At 44.5% G+C, this 17,104-nt stretch overlaps 1 protein-coding gene across 4 annotated transcripts in view; it reads right to left on the bottom strand.

The window, feature by feature from the left end:
* Positions 1–3,188: 3,188 nt before the first annotated feature.
* Positions 3,189–17,104, bottom strand: part of MOCOS (molybdenum cofactor sulfurase) — a 49,488-nt gene continuing 35,572 nt past the window's right edge. For 2 of the 4 annotated variants that reach the window (XM_034995717.1, XM_034995719.1), the window contains exons 12-15: positions 13,886–13,991; positions 11,001–11,142; positions 5,706–5,810; positions 3,189–3,380 (exon numbers count right to left, since the gene is read on the bottom strand). In XM_034995717.1, coding sequence (XP_034851608.1) covers positions 3,249–3,380; positions 5,706–5,810; positions 11,001–11,142; positions 13,886–13,991 — 485 coding nt within the window. In that variant the 3' untranslated portion in view covers positions 3,189–3,248. Of the gene's footprint in view, positions 3,381–5,148; positions 5,210–5,705; positions 5,811–11,000; positions 11,143–13,885; positions 13,992–17,104 lie in introns of all 4 variants that reach the window. The other 2 variants (XM_034995720.1, XM_034995718.1) reach the window with 2 other exon arrangements.

Consider the following 17,104-nt stretch of genomic DNA (forward strand, 5'->3'; position numbering starts at 1 on the left):
TGCCAAGCTCACTGAGTATAGAACTGTGGCTTTTCCTTTGCTCACGATCACCATCCGGAGCAAGGGGAGGTACACAGTGGCCAGTACAGATCAGGAGTGGTACTTTTTTTTTTTTTAAAATAATGCTTTTACTTGTATCAAATGCAAAGCAATTTGTTTAATATACAATATGGCTTTCCTAGCTTTACACCCCAAGAAGCTAGAAAAGAGCCAAAAAGCCCAAAGTTAGCAGAAGGAAGGAAATAAAACTAGAACAGAAATAAATGAAATAGAAATTAGAGAAACTGGGGCACCTGGGTGGCTCAGTGGTTAAGCATCTGCCTTCAGCTCAGGTCATGATCCTGGGGTCCTGGGATCGAGTCCCACATCGGGTTCCCGGCTCAGCAGGGAGTCTGCCTCTCCCTCTCCCTCTGCCCTTCACCCTCCGCTCATGCTCTCTCTAGTTCTCTCTCTCTCTCAAATAAAACCTTCAAACACAAAAAGAAAATAGAGAAACACCAGAAAAAATCAACAAAACTAAGAATTGGGTTTTTTAAAAGGATAAACAGAATTGACAAACCGTTCGCTAGACTAGGGGGAAAAAAAGAGGACTCAACTACAATCAGAAGGAAAGAAGAGCCATTACAACTAATGGCACAGAAATCAAAGGGGTCAAAAGAGACTGCTCTGAACAATTATACTCCAACAAAATGGATAGCCTTGAAGACATGGATAAATTCCTGGAAACATAGACCTTAATGAGAGTAAATCACGAAGAAATGCGAAGTCTGGACAGACCTGTAACAAATATACATATTTAATCAGTCATCAAAAAACTTCCCAACAGAGAAAAGCCCAGGACCAGATGGCTTCACAGGTAAATCCTATAAGCATTTAAAAGAATTAAAGCCGATCCTTGGCAAACCGCTCCCAAAAAATGAAGAAGAGGGGGCCCTTCCAAACTCATTTTATAGATGCCAGCATTACCCTTACCCAAGATAGACAAAGACACCACAAGAAAACTATAGGACAACATCCCTAATGAATATAGATGGAAAACACCTCAACAAGGGCGCCTGGGTGGCTCAGTTGGTTGGGCGACTGCCTTCGGCTCAGGTCATGATCCTGGAGTCCCGGGATCAAGTCCCGCATCGGGCTCCCTGCTCGGCGGGGAGTCTGCTTCTCCCTCTCCCACTCCCCCCTCTCGTGCTCACTCTCTCTCTCTCAAATAAATAAATAAAATCTTTAAAAAATAAAAAATAAAAAAAAAACACCTCAACAAAAAACTGGCAAATGAATCCATTAGCACATCAAAAGGATCAAGCACCATGATCAAGTGGGATTTATCCCTCAAGTGCAAGCATGGTTCAACATACAAAAATCTGTTAATGCAATATATTAACAGAATAAAGGCTAAAAATCATATGATTATCTAAATAGATGCGTTAAAAGCATTTAACAAAATGCAACACCTTTTCATGATAAAAACTCTCAACAAACTAGGAATAGAAGGAACATATCTCAACATGGTAAAGGCCATGTATGAAAAGCCCACAGCTAAAATCATGCTCAATGGTGAAAAACTGAAAATTTTTCCTCCAAGTTCGGGAGCAAAGCAAGAATGCCCACTCCTGCCACTTCTATTCAACACAGTCCTAGAAGGCCTAGCCAGAGCAATTAGGCAATAAATAGATATAAAAGACACCCAAACTGGAAAGGCAGAAGTAAAATTATCCCTGTTTAGAGATGACGTGAAATTATATACAGAAAACCCTAAAGATTCCTTTAAAAATGTGTTAGAATAAGTGAATCTAGTAAAGTTGCAGGATACAAAGTCAACATACAAAAATCAGCTGCTTTTCTATGCACTGAAAATAAATTATCTGAAAAGGAAGTAAGGAAAACAATTCCACCTACAGTAGCACCAAAAAAGAATAAAATACTTGGGGGGGGGGCGCGGGGTGGCGCCTGGGTGGCTCAGTCAGTTAAGCATCTGCCACTCAGGTCATGATCTCACCCTTGTCGAGTTCCCTGCTCAGCAGGGAGTCTGCTTCTCCCTCTCTCCCTCGCCCCTGCTCATGCACTCTCTCTCTCTCTCTCAAATAAATAAATAAAATCCTTGAAGAAGAAGAGGAAGAGGAAAAAGAAGAAGAGCAGCACCTAGAGATTCTTCCTAAAGACAAAATAACAATGTGGGAAAATGGCAAAACAGAGGTTCAGCATTCCCACGGAGCCTCATTAAAGATCTCACAGAATTACTTCCAGTTATGGAAAGAGCTAAGTCACCGGGATAAAAGGTACAGCATAGAGTTAAATGGTACAGAAAAGAGTCAATGACATTGTAATAGCGTTGTGCGGTGACAGATGGGAGCTGCACGTGAGCACGGCGTAACATACAGAGTTGTTGACTCACTATGTTGTACGCCTGAAACTAACACTGTGTGTCAGCTACACTTAAATTTAAAAAAAAAAAAAAAAGTAGTGATAGAAAAAGGAGAGAATTATAATAGAAAAAAAAAGAAAAAAAAAAAAAACACCTCACCTGGGGCACCTGAGTGGCTCAGTCGGTTAAGCAACTGACTTCAGCTCAGGTCATGATCTCGGAGTCCTGAGGTGGAGCCCCCTGTCCGGCAGGGAGTCTGCTTCTCCCTCTCCCTCTGCCCCTCCCCGGGCTCATTCTCTCTCTCTTGCAAATAAATAAAAATCTTAAAAAAAAAAAAGAAAGAAAGAAAAACCCTCATCAAATTAAAGTTATCCTACTCTGAACACCTAGGGGAATGTTGCTGGGTACGTCACAGCTCTTTTTTTCTTTTTTTTTTTTTTTAAGATTTTATTTATTTGACAGAGAGAGACACAGCGAGAGAGGGAACATGAGCAGGGGGAGTGGGAGAGGGAGAAGCAGGCTTCCCACCGAGCAGGGAGCCCGATGCGGGACTCGATCCCAGGACCCTGGGACCATGACCTGAGCCGAAGGCAGATGCGTAATGACTGAGCCGCCCAGGTGCCCCACGTCACAGCTCTTGAGCTGCATTTGTCTCATGGAAACACAGAGGCCTCAGAACCGGCCTCCTGAGCTCCGCAGTGCATGCGGGGAGACCAGGAGTTAGAGGAAGCCAACAAGAGCTCCCTCTACCCTCAAGAGAACTCTCCTTGTTCAAAAGATGGAGTTCTACTGAGCCATGTGACGATCTGAATAAAAGCAGACAGAGTTGTAAAAGAGGAATTTTAATTTACGCTGAAAAAACATTTTAGGAGGTAACATCCTGATGTTAGTCAGAAGCAGGTAAATCATGGTGCTCTGCATTTTCTTTCAACACAGGGAGCACCTGAGATCCTACAGACAGGAAACGTGGGGAAGATAAGTCCAGAGACATATGCATCAGGTACACTCCAAAGTTCACCTGTGAACAAGACAGCAGCAACAAGCTAGATTATTTTAGCAGTTGACATAATATTGTAAATAATAATGTTCAACTAAAATCAAGTCAAATCTTTAAAGACACAACTTAGAATGTAGTAGAAAACGGGAATCCCACTTTCAGACACCAAAGATTTTCATTTAAAATGTCCCTTCCCAGGGCGCCTGGGTGGCTCAGTCAGTTAAGCGTCTGTCTGCCTTTCACTCAGGTCATGATCTCAGGGTCCTGGGATCGAGCCCCGCATCAGGCTCCCTGCTCAGTGGGGAGCCTGCTCCTCCTTCTCCCACTCCCCCTACTTGTGCTCTCCCTCTCTGTGTCAAATAAATAAATTAAATCTTTAAAAATAATAATAAAATAAAATGTCCTTTCTCAGGGTGCCTGGGTGGCTCAGTCGGTTAAACATCCAACTCTTGATTTCAGCTCAGGTCATGATGGTGAGATCAAGCTCTGTGCAGGGTTCCACGCTGAGTGTGGACCCTGCTTGGGATTCTCTCTCTCCCTCTCCTTCTGCCCCTCCCAATATCCCCCCCCACCCCCCACCACTTTTGCAGGCACCCACACGCATGCTCTCTCTCTCTCTTAAAGATAAACAAATACACAAACACACACATACATACTATCCTTTCCCGACAGTCTCCCCACGCCTGTTAATGGCTGGACCCATTCTTTTTCCTCCTTTCTGTGTACCCTGAGCTTCCAGTAGTAGGGCCTGCATCCTGCTCTCTGCTTCTGACCACTGCCAGGCCAATTTCTGCTCTGTTCTCTGATGTAAAACTATTTTGTGAAAATAATAGCAAAATCCTGCATTTCTTTGATGTGATTTTTTTTTTTAATGTGGTGTAGGTCACGTTCTCCAAACTCTCTAGAATAAAGATGGAAAGTCCAAAACAGGGTTGTGTGAGTCTACTCAATGTTTGCCATCAATGCAAGTGAGCCAGTAAGAACCCTTTGGGAGCATGCGATGTGCTCCCAGACCTGGCCACTGCTGTGATAATATCAGTGGACGCCCCCGTGTTCCAGGCCCCAGGCCAGGGGCGGAGGCCAAATTAATTCCTGAAGACTTGTGCACATGTGGGTGAAGCATACACAGGAACTCTCTGTACTCTCTTTGCAATTTATCTGTAAGTCTAAAATTATTCCAAAAATTATTTTTTAAAAAAATGTGTGCACATGAGAATTACAGTGATTCTAAGAAGTACTATTTCCGGGGCGCCTGGGTGGCTCAGTCATTAAGCGTCTGCCTTCAGCTCAGGTCATGATCCCAGGGTCCTGGGATCGAGCCCCGCATCGGGCTCCCTGCTCAGCGGGAAGCCTGCTTCTCCCCCTCCCACTCCCCCTGCTCGTGTTCCCTCTCTCGCTGTGTCTCTCTCTGTCAAATAAATAAATAAAATCTTAAAAAAAAAAAAAAGAAGTACTATTTCCTTGCATACCCCATAGTATTTGTGCCCACCCATCCCCTCCCTGGGCACCCTGCATGGTGCAGGCTCAAGGTCCCCACACCCCCCAGTGCCTCCGCTGAGCAGACAGACATGTCGGTCAAACACTTGCGTGCAGACCATATCCATCCCGTATCTGTAGGGAGACTGTGGCAATTCCATATCGTGAAACAAACCCCGGTTTTGGAGAGACACGGAAAACGATGCAGAACATTTTACCATGAGTTAGCCTTCTAATTTATTAGAGAGAGATTAGATATTTACGTTATTTCAGTTAATGTTCAAGAAATGCTCCATGCAGCCTGGCTGCTTACCTGGCTTCCTAGAATTCTTGGCAAAAAAACCCAGAAAGTACTAGCCTGGACATAGATCCTCCTAAAGAATCAGTCTGTTAGAAGTTCAGTTTCCATCATCTGGTATCCACAAAAACAACATTTGGTCATATGAACCCTCAAGAAGATGACTTACAGGCTTCTGAGAATGAAATTTACTGAATCTGTCTATGCAGCTACTCTACTCACCAGGGGACATTTTACTCTCATGAGACATCCGTGGTGAAGAAAATAATGTTCAAGACAATAAATTTACTTTGCTTATTTACTCATTTCTTATTTATACCTCTTATCTCTTCACTGAAATTTGAGAGTACCAAAAATACATATAATAAGACCCCAAAAAGTAAGGAAATGGAGGGAAAGGAAAAATAAGATGGCTCCGTGGATGAGGTCAGAACCTTAATGGTAGCCCCTCAGCCGTAGAATGTCTCCCTACTTCTAAAACGTACTCAGCACTATTACTCAGAACTACAGTTCTGGTCTGGATAATGAGCCAGGATCTTAAAAGTGGTGTCATAGTTTGCAATCATGCTTACCTTTCTCTCGCGACTCTCAGAAAGCTTTTGGAAAACATTTTGGTTTCGCTGCCCGGTTTGCTGGTCAATGCAAATCATCTGGCATCTGTGACAAGGCCCTGAAACCTGGCAGGTGAGAAAGGAAAAGACAGCGTCGTCATGAACGTGACCGGACCCTGCCTCTGGGCAGGGAGGAAGCTGGGTCCGGGAGGATTGGTTGTAAGAGGCGGTCCCCAACCCCACTAACACAGGATGCTCAGTACTCTAACTTCAAGGAGCCAGAACGTGGCACCTCCTCACACGGTCCTGGGGAATCATCCATATTTGCTCATCAGCTGAAAGACTGCTGTTTCAGGGCTTTGTAGAGAAAGAAAAGAGTGGTTGTGGATCTCAGATGGTTATCTCGGGTTTCTTCCTGGATCCTCCCAGGAAGAAAAGAATGAACTGATTGGTGGGTAAACTGGGAGAAAATAAACACCCATGGCCTCAGCACTGCGTCATCATCGGTAAGAAACTTACTGTGTCCATGTCCTTTGACCCAGAAACTTCACTACTAGGAATTTCACCTGAGAAAAGTACCACAACTGGGGCACCTGGGTGGTGCAGTGAGTTAAGCATCCGACTCTTGGTTTCAGCTCAGATTGTGATCTCAGGGTTGTGAGATCGAGCCCCATGTGGGGCTCCATGCTCAGCTCCGAGTCTGCTTGAAACTGTCTCCCTCTCCCTCTGCCCCTCCTGCTCATGCGTGTGCTCTCTCTCAAATAAATAAATTTATTTATTTGAGAGAGAGAGAGCGAGAGAGAGCATGAGAAGAGTGAGAGGCAGATGGAGAGGGAGAAGCAGACTTCCCTGCCAAGCAGGGAGCCCGACGTGGGGCTCGATCCCAGGACCCTGGGACCATGACCCAAGCCAAATGCAGACACTTAACCGACTGAGCTACTAAGGTGCCCCTAAATAAATCTTAGAGAAGGGAAGGGAAGGGAAGGGAAGAGAAGAGAAGAACCACAAGTACAAACACAGATTCATGTACAAGGATCTTTCTCACATTATTTGTAGTGGGGGAAATCTGGGAGTATCATAAACATGAAACAGTAGAGAAGAATGGCCACACTCCATTTATATATCATGCAGGTATTAAAATTAATCTATAAAGGGCTTTAAATAAAAGGGGTAATATTTATGTTTATAATTGAAATAAGCAGGAAACAAAATTACATGTGTATTCTTATGTATGTATATATGTATACACAGCATCTTAAGAGGGGTCATACCATATGGTAGAACTTCTATTCTGGTTGGCCTGCCATGAGCGTGAATTGCTTTATAGCGAGAAAATCTCCCATAAATGTTAACACAAAAAAAGAAAGTATGCACTCAGCAGTGACAAGATGCTTCTTTTTTTGCACATATAAAAAGGGCACAGGTGCTCCTCTGCTCACTCATGGGCAAACACAAAGTATGCACTGAAACCAGGAACAACTAAATGTGGATGTGTCTTGACACATCGTATCACTCTCCTTCTGGCTGGCGGCCACTAAAGGGGAAATATAACCTCACTGTGGTACCAAAGTCAAGTTGCGCAGGCCTCCAGAAGCAGCTGGAGGGTGCTGTATGGGGCTCTGCTCAGCACTGGCCTCGATCCCAGGCAGACCTACCACCTCTCGAAGCCTCATTTCGTCATCCAGCCCCTTAGCTTGATTGGGTGAGGATTCCAGATACTATTTCTAGGATGCAAAGCCCAGACCTGGCACTGAGTCATGCTCAAAAGCGGAAGCTATCATGATTATACACGAGAATCCCCCAGATGGAAGAAGACTTCCACAAGATCAGAACACTAAGCCCTCCAGGATCAAGTACAGAACATTCTACCTTCTCTGCCTAGAACATTATGATTCCCAGGCCGGGCTCCCTCTGAGCCTGAAGGGCCATGACCCTCAGAAGAGATGTCCCACAGAAGGGATGTCCCACCAGCCCCAGCTGCCATCCAACAGATAACACTTCAAGTAAAAATCCTGTCATTTTGGTGAAAAGACTCTCTTAAAACAGTTTCTCAAGCTGGCAGAAAGAAAGATATTTTCCAGGCACTTTTTTCAAACACCAAGACAAAGAAATCAATTTTCTTAAAACATTGTCATTTTTAAGCTTTTTTTTCTAGTACTCTTATTCATTGGGATTTTTAAAAATTGTTTACAATCATACGTGTTCTTTAAAAAATAACTCAAATGGTACAGAAGCTTTAAGACTTAAAAGAGGGGCGCCTGGGTGGCTCAGGTCATGATCTCAGGGTCCTGGGATCAAGCCCCGCATCGGGTTCCTTGCTCAGCGGGGAGCCTGCTTCTCCCTCTCCCTCTGCTGCTCCCCCTGCTTGTGCTCTCTCTTTCAAATAAATAAAAAAAATCTTAAAAAGAAAAAAGAATTAAGAGAGAAAGCACTCAGCAGGTGCCTCCCTCTCCGTCTTCAGAGGCAAGCGGGGCTAAGAGGCTGTAGGAGGCTCAGGACTGAAGCTCACAGCAGGACACGATGAGCCATGCGCCTGTGCAGGACACTCCCTGGGTTCTCGGAGGCCGCTGTGCTTCCTCCCGGTGGGCATTACTCCACAATACATATGGGACACCCTTCCACGTCCGTACTCAGAGACTACCCCATCCTTGGGCTTTGCAGTGTTCACAATGGCCTGGCATTCCTGGGGGCTGATGTTCTTCCCTGTTCTACAAAGCCATGTAAACAGTTTCTAATTCTTTGCTGTTATCAATGATTTTGTGATAAAGGTCTTAATCCACATAACCCTCTTTGCCATTTAACATTTTTTAGCGTCGATCTCTGTAAATGAGATTCTAAAGGCAACAGGTGTCAAAGTTTTTATGACTTGATGATCCCCAGTGAAAAAATCACTTTCCAAAAGAGATGTGCTAAATCTCTTTGCATTGCAAACAGCCTCAGCCTGAGTACTGGCATCAGCAAACGTCTTTTAAGCAGTTCGTTTTTGAAAGGCACAGTACTAACTACAGTTTATACTTTTTAGTGCCTGCACAGGACTACACTGTATGAATATAACATAATTTATTGAACCAATCTCCCTTTTGTGGATATGTAGGATGTCCTCCAAGTTTTCATATTTATAAAAGCCCTACAGTAAGTTTTTTTTAAAAAAAGATTTTTATTTACTTGAGAGAGAGAGCACTAGAGGTGGGAGAGGGACAGAGGGAGAAAGAGAAGCAGACACCGCTGAGCAGAGAGCCCGACACAGGGCTCGATCCCAGGACCCCGGGACCATGACCTGGGCCGAAGGCAGACGTTGAACCGACTGAACCTTCCAGGCGTCCCAATAAGTTAAGTCTGTAATATAGCTCTGCACGCTTGTATGACTGTATTTTACGGAATAGATTTCTACCAGTGAAAGTATTGGGCCAAAGGGAAGGCATATTTTCACTTTTATTAGTGAATGTTTATTAAGAACAGTGACCTAAAGAAAGCAAAGCATCTCAGAAAAGTTTCTCAGAGACTCTTTCCTGTATTTATGCCCCCGGGTCCCTGAAGAGCCGCAGGTGCTAATGTTGCCAGGACTCGTTCTGACTGTGACAACAAGCTAGTTCAAGTTCTTTCGCTTTCCTCTTTTCTCCCTTTATTTCTCCCTCCTTCTCTGCGCTTATCAAACAACATAGATCAATGTCTGTTAGGTATCAGGCAGGATACATCAGAGCAAGTGTTTTAAAGACATGGCAGGGACAGAGCAACAGGAAATAAGGAGGAGAAGAAGAGGTGAGGAGGCAGGGATGAGGAGGGCGGCGGGAAGGCTGGTGCCAGAGAGAGGTCTGTGGGAGTGAATGTCACAGAGAGAAGAGATTGCTTTCTTCAAGGGGAAGCAGCTGTCCGGATAAGAGGAAGTTTGGGGAGTTAAATGGATAAAAGAAATCCTTTAGGACTTTTTTGTGCCATGCAATTTAACTGCCCTCCAAAAGCTCAAACTTGTGACATTCTTCAATAAAGATTTCAATTCTTGTTGACTGCTTTTCTGGATATTACAGTGATGCTCCTTCCAAGTGCAGAGCTGGGACACAAGGAAGCCCATTATAGTCAGTTATACCATCGATTAATAACACTACTATCAAAATCGTTTCATCCCGGGACGCCTGGGTGGCTCAGTCGTTAAGCGTCTGCCTTCAGCTCAGGTCATGATCCCAGGATCCTGGGATCGAGCCCCACATCGGGCTCCCTGCTCCACGGGAAGCCTGATTTTCCCTCCCCCCACTCCCCCTGCTTATGTTCCCTCTCTTGCTGTCTCTCTGTCAAATAAATAAATAAAATCTTTAAAAAAAAAATCGTTTCATCCCCCACTAAAGAACTGGGCACATTCTGTACAGATGACCCATCCTTCCATTCCTAGCTATTCCTTATCTTTCCTGTCTATTCATTCTCTCAACAGTTACTGAGCACTGACTCTGGACCAGGACTGTTCTGGACCCTAGAGGGACAGCAGGGAACAAAACACACTTGGGCCCCACCCTTGTGTGCTCTGAAGGAATAAGCAGGTGCTCTGCAGAGTCGGACCTTTCCAAGGAGGTGACATCTGAGTGGAGGCCCTGCAGTGGCCGCAGGAAGAGCATGCCAGGCAGAAGGGACAGCAGGGGCAGAGGCGCTGAGACAGGAAGCTTGGCATGTTTAGGGGATGGAGAGAAGGGTGGGATGGCAGGCAGGGGGAGGGCTGGTGAGCTCCCAGAGGCGGTCAGAGGACTCAGGGCTCAGGGGCCCTGATGGGCTCCAATGAAGAATGCAGGTTTTAGCCTAAGACTTCCTCCCATCGTTCAGGCCTACCACATGATTTGGGGAGCTCAGAGGCTGGGGAGAGAGGGCAGCCCGGGCTTTGCCTCTGATGACAAGCTCCTCTACAAGGGCCAGTGAGGCCAGAAGGCAGAGCGAGGGAAGAAGGTGGAGTGGCCATGGGCACCGAGGGACCGCTAGGCGTCTGGGTCCTCCTCCACAAGCACCAGGAAAGTCCACTGGGTTCCAACAGGATGAAGTTCTCACAGACACAGTATTCTAAGGAAACAGAGTTTAAGCCTAAACATAATGATGAGGTGGAGGTGCACTAAGCCCGCGAGCACCGCCCAGTGGGAAACGGACTGCTCGTGGCGAATAAGCGATGGGTCCTTCCAGAGGGAGTCCGAGACTGCAGATGTCACAAACCCTCCTGCTGAGGTTTTGCGAGGCAGAGTCAAAGACAGAGAGGGATTCCCGCCTGCCACCCTCCTGGCCTCAAATAGAGGCCAATTTCCATTTGCAACCCTTGAGGAAGGAACTGAACTTCCCGCAACTCACCTGGAAATGCAAGGAACCAATTGAAATCCCATCCCACTTCTCTTCTTCAAAAGCCCTTGTTCCACTGGTAATAATATTGGCACGGAACCGTGAGATGAGGTCTTTCATTGGGAATAATTCTTCCTTTCCATGCTCATCACTGCTTAAGACATACCAAAAAGGGGGGAAGTGGGGAGGGGTGGATAATGGCACAGTTGTAATTGTTCAACATTTCTAGCACTCGATGCCTGACTTCACCACCTGTCCTCTGGTCAGAGTCCTAGATGATTAGAACAAGCTTCTACCACGAGTGGAAGGCCAGCAGACACCCAGCTGTTAAACAGACCTCGATGGTGTCCCCTGGGAGATAGTCCCACCTCCTAGAAGCGGAGCAAAGGGTGAGTAGATCTTAGCTGGAGATGAATGACTCTGGAAACCAAGTGAATGGGGGTCAAGTGAACCAACTTCTACAAAAATACCAGTTCTACAAGGTGAGTCCAGATGAGGCATTTAAGGAGCATCAACAGGCTTACTTACCAAGGACCTAAAATGTTTCAAGAGCTCATACTCTTTTTGGATATTAGGACATCATAAAGCACCAGTGAGTACATATGGGAGATTTTAGTATTTATTTCCCACAGAGGACAGACTGATGATTACCAGAGGTGGGGGTCGGAGCAGGCAAAATGGGCGAAGGGAGTCGAAAGGTACAAGCTTCCAGTTAAAAAAAACATACGTCACGGGGATGTAAGGTACAGCACAATGGCTGTGGTTATTAACACTGTACTGCATATTTGAAAGTTGCTAAGAGAAAATCTTAAAAGCTCTCATCACAAGAAAAGTAATTGTTAACTATGTATGGCGACAGATGTTAACCAAACTTATCGTGGTGATCATTTCTCAATGTATATAAATATTGAATCATTATATTGTACATCTGAAACTAATATTTTATGTCATTTATATCTCAGTAAAAACAAATTTGCTTCCTAACTTCCAACCTGTTTGCAGTTTTAACTAACATATACCATTTTTATAATTCTTGTTTACGATTTTTGTTTACTGCCATGAGGCCTTATAAAATGACTCTCTGCACCTCCATCCACCCCCGTCCCCAAGGGAAAAAGCACTGAAATAAAGCGTCTGAAAACTTAAAAGAACCCACTGGATGATCCCATTATACAGGGTTCAAGAACAGGTGAAACTATGTATGTGAACGAAGCCAGGATAGTGGTGACCGTTCAGTAGGGCTGACTAAGAGGGGAAGGTTTCTGGTTTACTAGAAATGTTCTCTACTTGATCTAGGGGGTGGTTACGTGGGCACACACATCTGTAAAAATTCACTGAGCTATGGACTTAGGACTTTTGTGCTTTGTTGTGCTTCAGCAAGAAAACATTTTTAAGTTGGCGGGGGGAGATTCTTAAGTATGATTGGAATTTTCCCTGGAAATAGACCTGTAGGCTCTGGTGGAGGCTAAGGCTATATCCCCAGCCCCTTCCAAGCAGGGAATGGTGTGTGAAAAGCCAGGAGCAGGGAGAACCATGCCTAGCTTTGCCACTATGTGCAACTCCCCTGACCGACGAGAATGACAATTTCCTCATCTGAAATGCGAGGGCTGGCACTTCCCAGTCCTAAAATCCTTTGATTCCGGATTACCTTCCAGGTTACAAACCCTTCTTTTGTGCTGTGTAAAAAGAAAAATTGTATGTTCAAAAGCTATCGTGGTCAGCATATGCATTATTGAGTCCATCAAATTTGAAAGTAGAACAGAGACACACCAACCAGAGCCCCCAGCGACCCTTCCGGGTACTAGGCCCAGGCTGGTCCTCTTACCTGTCCCACCTGCTCCCTGCTCCCCAGCCCTGCATTCAACCAGCTGGTAGGAAATATGGTCCCCTCCTGGTAGGAACCAGGACTGCAGCAAGCATGTCTCCACCTCCTAGTTTTGCACACCACGAATCCCAGACGACCTCTGCCCTACTCTCTCCAGGGCTCTGGGGACCGGAGGAGGAGTGTCACGGCGCCTGGACAGCTCAGTGAACACCCAGGGACCCTGCAGCTGCATCAAACTTATGTCCCAAGGAGGGCGAGCTGGGCCATGGCCAGGGAACTCTGTTGCGTGGTTTTGCCAATGACTATAAACAGGAGTTACTACAAACAGTCCATCTTTGTCATTTTTATTAAGCTATATTTGTAGATGTTTGGGAGTATGCACACATACTCATAACCAGGACCACATGGCATGTGAAAGTCATAGGATCCCGGGCTCATGGTGACAGGCGCGTGCGCCCCCCTCTTGGTCTGTGGACTAGGGATGAGTAGCCGGTCCCAGCTCTCATGTAAAAACGGGGTGACTTTTTTTGCCCTAATGGTCTGATTACCTTGGTACTTCAACTTCCTCTAAAGAACAATGACGGGGGTTGAGCGAGTCCTTTCTAAAGCTGACCCGCTAATATGTCAGGGCCCTTAGAAAACACTGGATGGGAGGAGGCAGGCAGCGGTGCCGGTTCTGTCTGATGATACAAACAAATACTATCTGTAGCTACAACTCCAAAAGCCTTCGTAACCACTCTTCTTTTCACTCAAACTTGACTGTGGAAGTAGGGCAAGGCTCCTAGGGGACAGGGGGTGGTGGAAGGGTGGGCAACAAAATTGGGTCAAGTTCAATTCAATTAAAGCAAATGTTAAAAATAGAATGATTAAAAAATGAGACTTGGGGTTGACTAAGCATCATGAAGGCATCAAGAGAGACGTGGGAACTGGACCTAAGGGCTTTGGAACTTCCCAGAGCCTCGGTCTCTCATCTGGACTCCATGACTCCCCAGTCCACTCCATGGACTCCGTGGCTCACTGCCAGAGTCACGTGGTTACACCTGTCTGCTATTCCCAAGGCAAAGGATCTTACCTGGCACTTAATTGCTGCTGGAGCTCCAAAACACTGGATCTGTTTATCAGCAAATACTGTGCTTCATTCACCAGAGAAAGGGTGGCTGTTGGACCCCCAGACTGATCTAAAAGTGATGGAGTATTTTAAACAATCTAAGTATCCATCAGTGGATGAATGGACAAAGAAGATGGGACAAACACATATACATGTATATATGTATACATTCAGCCATGAAAAAGAATGAAATCTTGGGGCGCTTGGGTGGCACAGTTGGTTAAGTGTCTGACTCTTGGTTTTGGCTCAGGTCATGATCTCAGTGTCGTGAGATGGAGCCCTGCATCTCTCTGCTAGAGATTCTCTCCCTCCCCCTCTGCTCCCGCCCCTGCATGCACTCTCTCTCTCTCTCTCTAAAATGAATGAATAAATAAAATAAATGAAATCTTGCCATTTGTGACAACATGGATGGACGCTGAGGGCATTATGCTAAATGAAATAAGTCAGACAGAGATGCCACAGGAGCTCACTTGTATGTGGAATCTGAAACAAACAAAAAACAAAACAAAAAACAAGCTCATAGATACAGAGAACAGATTGGTTGTTAACAGGCAGGGAGTGGGGGTAGGCAAGATGGGTTAAGAGAGTCAAAACATATAAGCTTCTAGTTATAAAATAAATACATCATAGGGATATAATGTATACCATGGTGACTGTAGTTAATAACACTATACTGCATATTTGAAAGTTGCTAAGAGAGTAAATCTTAAAAGTTCTCATAACAAGAAAAAAATGTGTAACTATATACAGTAACAGATGTTAACCAGACTTATTGTGGTGATTCCCAATATATACAAATATCAAGTCATTATGTTGTACATCTGAAACTAATATAATGTTATAGGTCACTTACACTTCAATAAAAAGTTTAAATAAATTTAAAAAGAAGAGTTGCTTTCTCAGAATGCAAATGAATCATGCTTCCATTAGCTTGCATTTTTAAAAAGAAGAGACTATTTCTACAAGGGAAAAATGGTGCCCTGGAAATAATAAAAATGTTGTAAGCATGGACCAAATCTCTCAGACACAGAAAGAAAAAGAGCTCCTAGAATACTCTGTTAATAATCTGGAAAAAAAAAAATAATAAAATGGTGAAGTGAAATTAGTCCAGCAAAAAAGACCTGGAGACAACATTTGGAGGAAAGATGGGAGGGAGGTGGAGTTGGGGGACTTCCCCAAAACAGTCGAAAGAGGGGCCTAGGGTCGTGAGATGGAGCCCCGCAGCAGGCTCTCAGCACGGAGTCAGCTTGAGATTCTCTTTCGCCCTCTGCCCCTCCCCCCAGCCCAGGCACTCACTCGCTCTCTCAAATAAATAAATCTTTAAAAAAGAAAGAATACAAGTCTTAAAACTACTGGAAGGAAAACAAATTAAAAACTCATAAAAGAAAGTATCAAGTGTGCCCAGAACCGCTAGCAGCTTCGGTCAACCATTTGTTGGCTCCCGTCACTGTCTTTAACGAGATGTTGAGAAAAAAGGTCTGCTGGGCCAAGGCCAAGTTAGCGGTCTCCAAACCAAGTTCATGGAACCCGGAGTACACAAGAATGGATACTTTTAAGAGAAACTTTTACATCGACATGGATGGGACTGGAGGAGATTATGCTAAATGAAGTAAGTCAAGCAGAGAAAGTCAATTATCATATGGTTTCACTTATTTGTGGAACATAAGGAATAGCACAGAGGCCATTAGGAGAAGGAAGGGAAAAATGAAGGGGGGGGAGTCGGAGGGGGAGATGAACCATGAGAGACTATGGACTCCGAGAAACAAACTGAGGGTTTTAGAGGGGAGGGAGTGGGGGGATGGGTTAGCCTGGTGATGGGTATTAAGGAGGGCACGTACTGCATGGAGCACTGGGTGTTATACGCAATGAATCGTGGATCACTACATCAAAAACTAATGATGTATGGTGACTAACATAACATAATAAAATTAAATTAAATTTAAAAAAAGAAAGGTAATAAAATAAGAAATTTTATGCCAATAAATAAATAAATAAAAGAATGAAAAAAAGAGAGAGAGAGAATTGCTTTCCAGACCCTCTACTTCCATAGGTCCTCTTTGCTAAAATGGCTGCGTCAGGGAAGGGAGCTGGAATCCCAGCCCCCTCCACAAAGGCCCTTCTGGAACTTCACAGAGAAAGGCTCACTCACCTCTCCTAAGGCGCATTGCCACTGGGGACTAAACCTCTCCGGGGTGGAAAACAAAAGCTCCATTCAAAGCCCTGGGGTCTGTGCTGAAAAAATAAAAGCCTCTAAAGCAGAGTGAGTGAATGAGCCTCCTGCAGGTCAGATGGGTTCCCATTCCTCACTCTACACAGAACTGCCCAACCTAATTAAGTGGCCAAGAGACAGATGATTCGAGTCACCATAATGTGAGATCCCTGTGCTTTAATCATGTGCCTCAGAAGGAAGGTTTGATGACAGTGCGTTCACCAAATTCCTTTCATCCCCAGCTTTTTATCTGACTTAAATAAGGTTTTCCAGAGAAGAATCAGTGCTGAGCACCAGCTTTTCCGGCCACAGGTGACAGTCATTCAGGGACACGGGAATAAATGGTGGGGGGGGGGAGGATCGCCCAGGCATCTCATTAAGAGATTCATTTTCAACAATGTTTTCCCTTTATGTTTATTAACTATTTTTCAAAATTTATAATACCTGTGTTGCTTTGATAAACTGTGTACTATTAAACACTCAACCTAGAAAATATCTCCTAACACGTAGACTCTTATGATCACAGTAAACTTGAAAAATGTGTATACATTTCAATTTATATATAATTGTAGTTTCAGATAACAATGATAGAGTGATCAAGGAAAGATTTTTTTTTTAAGATTTTATTTATTTATTTAACAGAGAGAGCAAGAGCACACAGGTGGTGGGAGTGGGAGAGGGAGAAGCAGACTTCCCGCCCAGCAGGGAGCCCAATGAGGGGCTCGATCCCAGGACCCTGAGATCATGACCTGAGCCGAAGGCAGACGCTTAACCATCTAAGCCACCCAGGTGCGCCAAGGAAAGATTTTCAAGCATGAAATATATAACACTAAAATAAAATGCTGTCAAGGAAGTGGAATGGAAATATAAGTTGAAGAGGAAAAAGAAAGAAATAAAATTTCTGACGATTAAAAGGCAGTTTGCCCATATATATATATATATATATATATATATATATATATATATATATATAT

The sequence above is a fragment of the Mirounga leonina genome, unplaced genomic scaffold (genome assembly GCF_011800145.1).
Source record: "Mirounga leonina isolate KUSES-001 unplaced genomic scaffold, KU_Mleo_1.0 Mir_93, whole genome shotgun sequence".
In the NCBI taxonomy this organism is placed as follows: Eukaryota; Metazoa; Chordata; class Mammalia; order Carnivora; family Phocidae; genus Mirounga; species Mirounga leonina.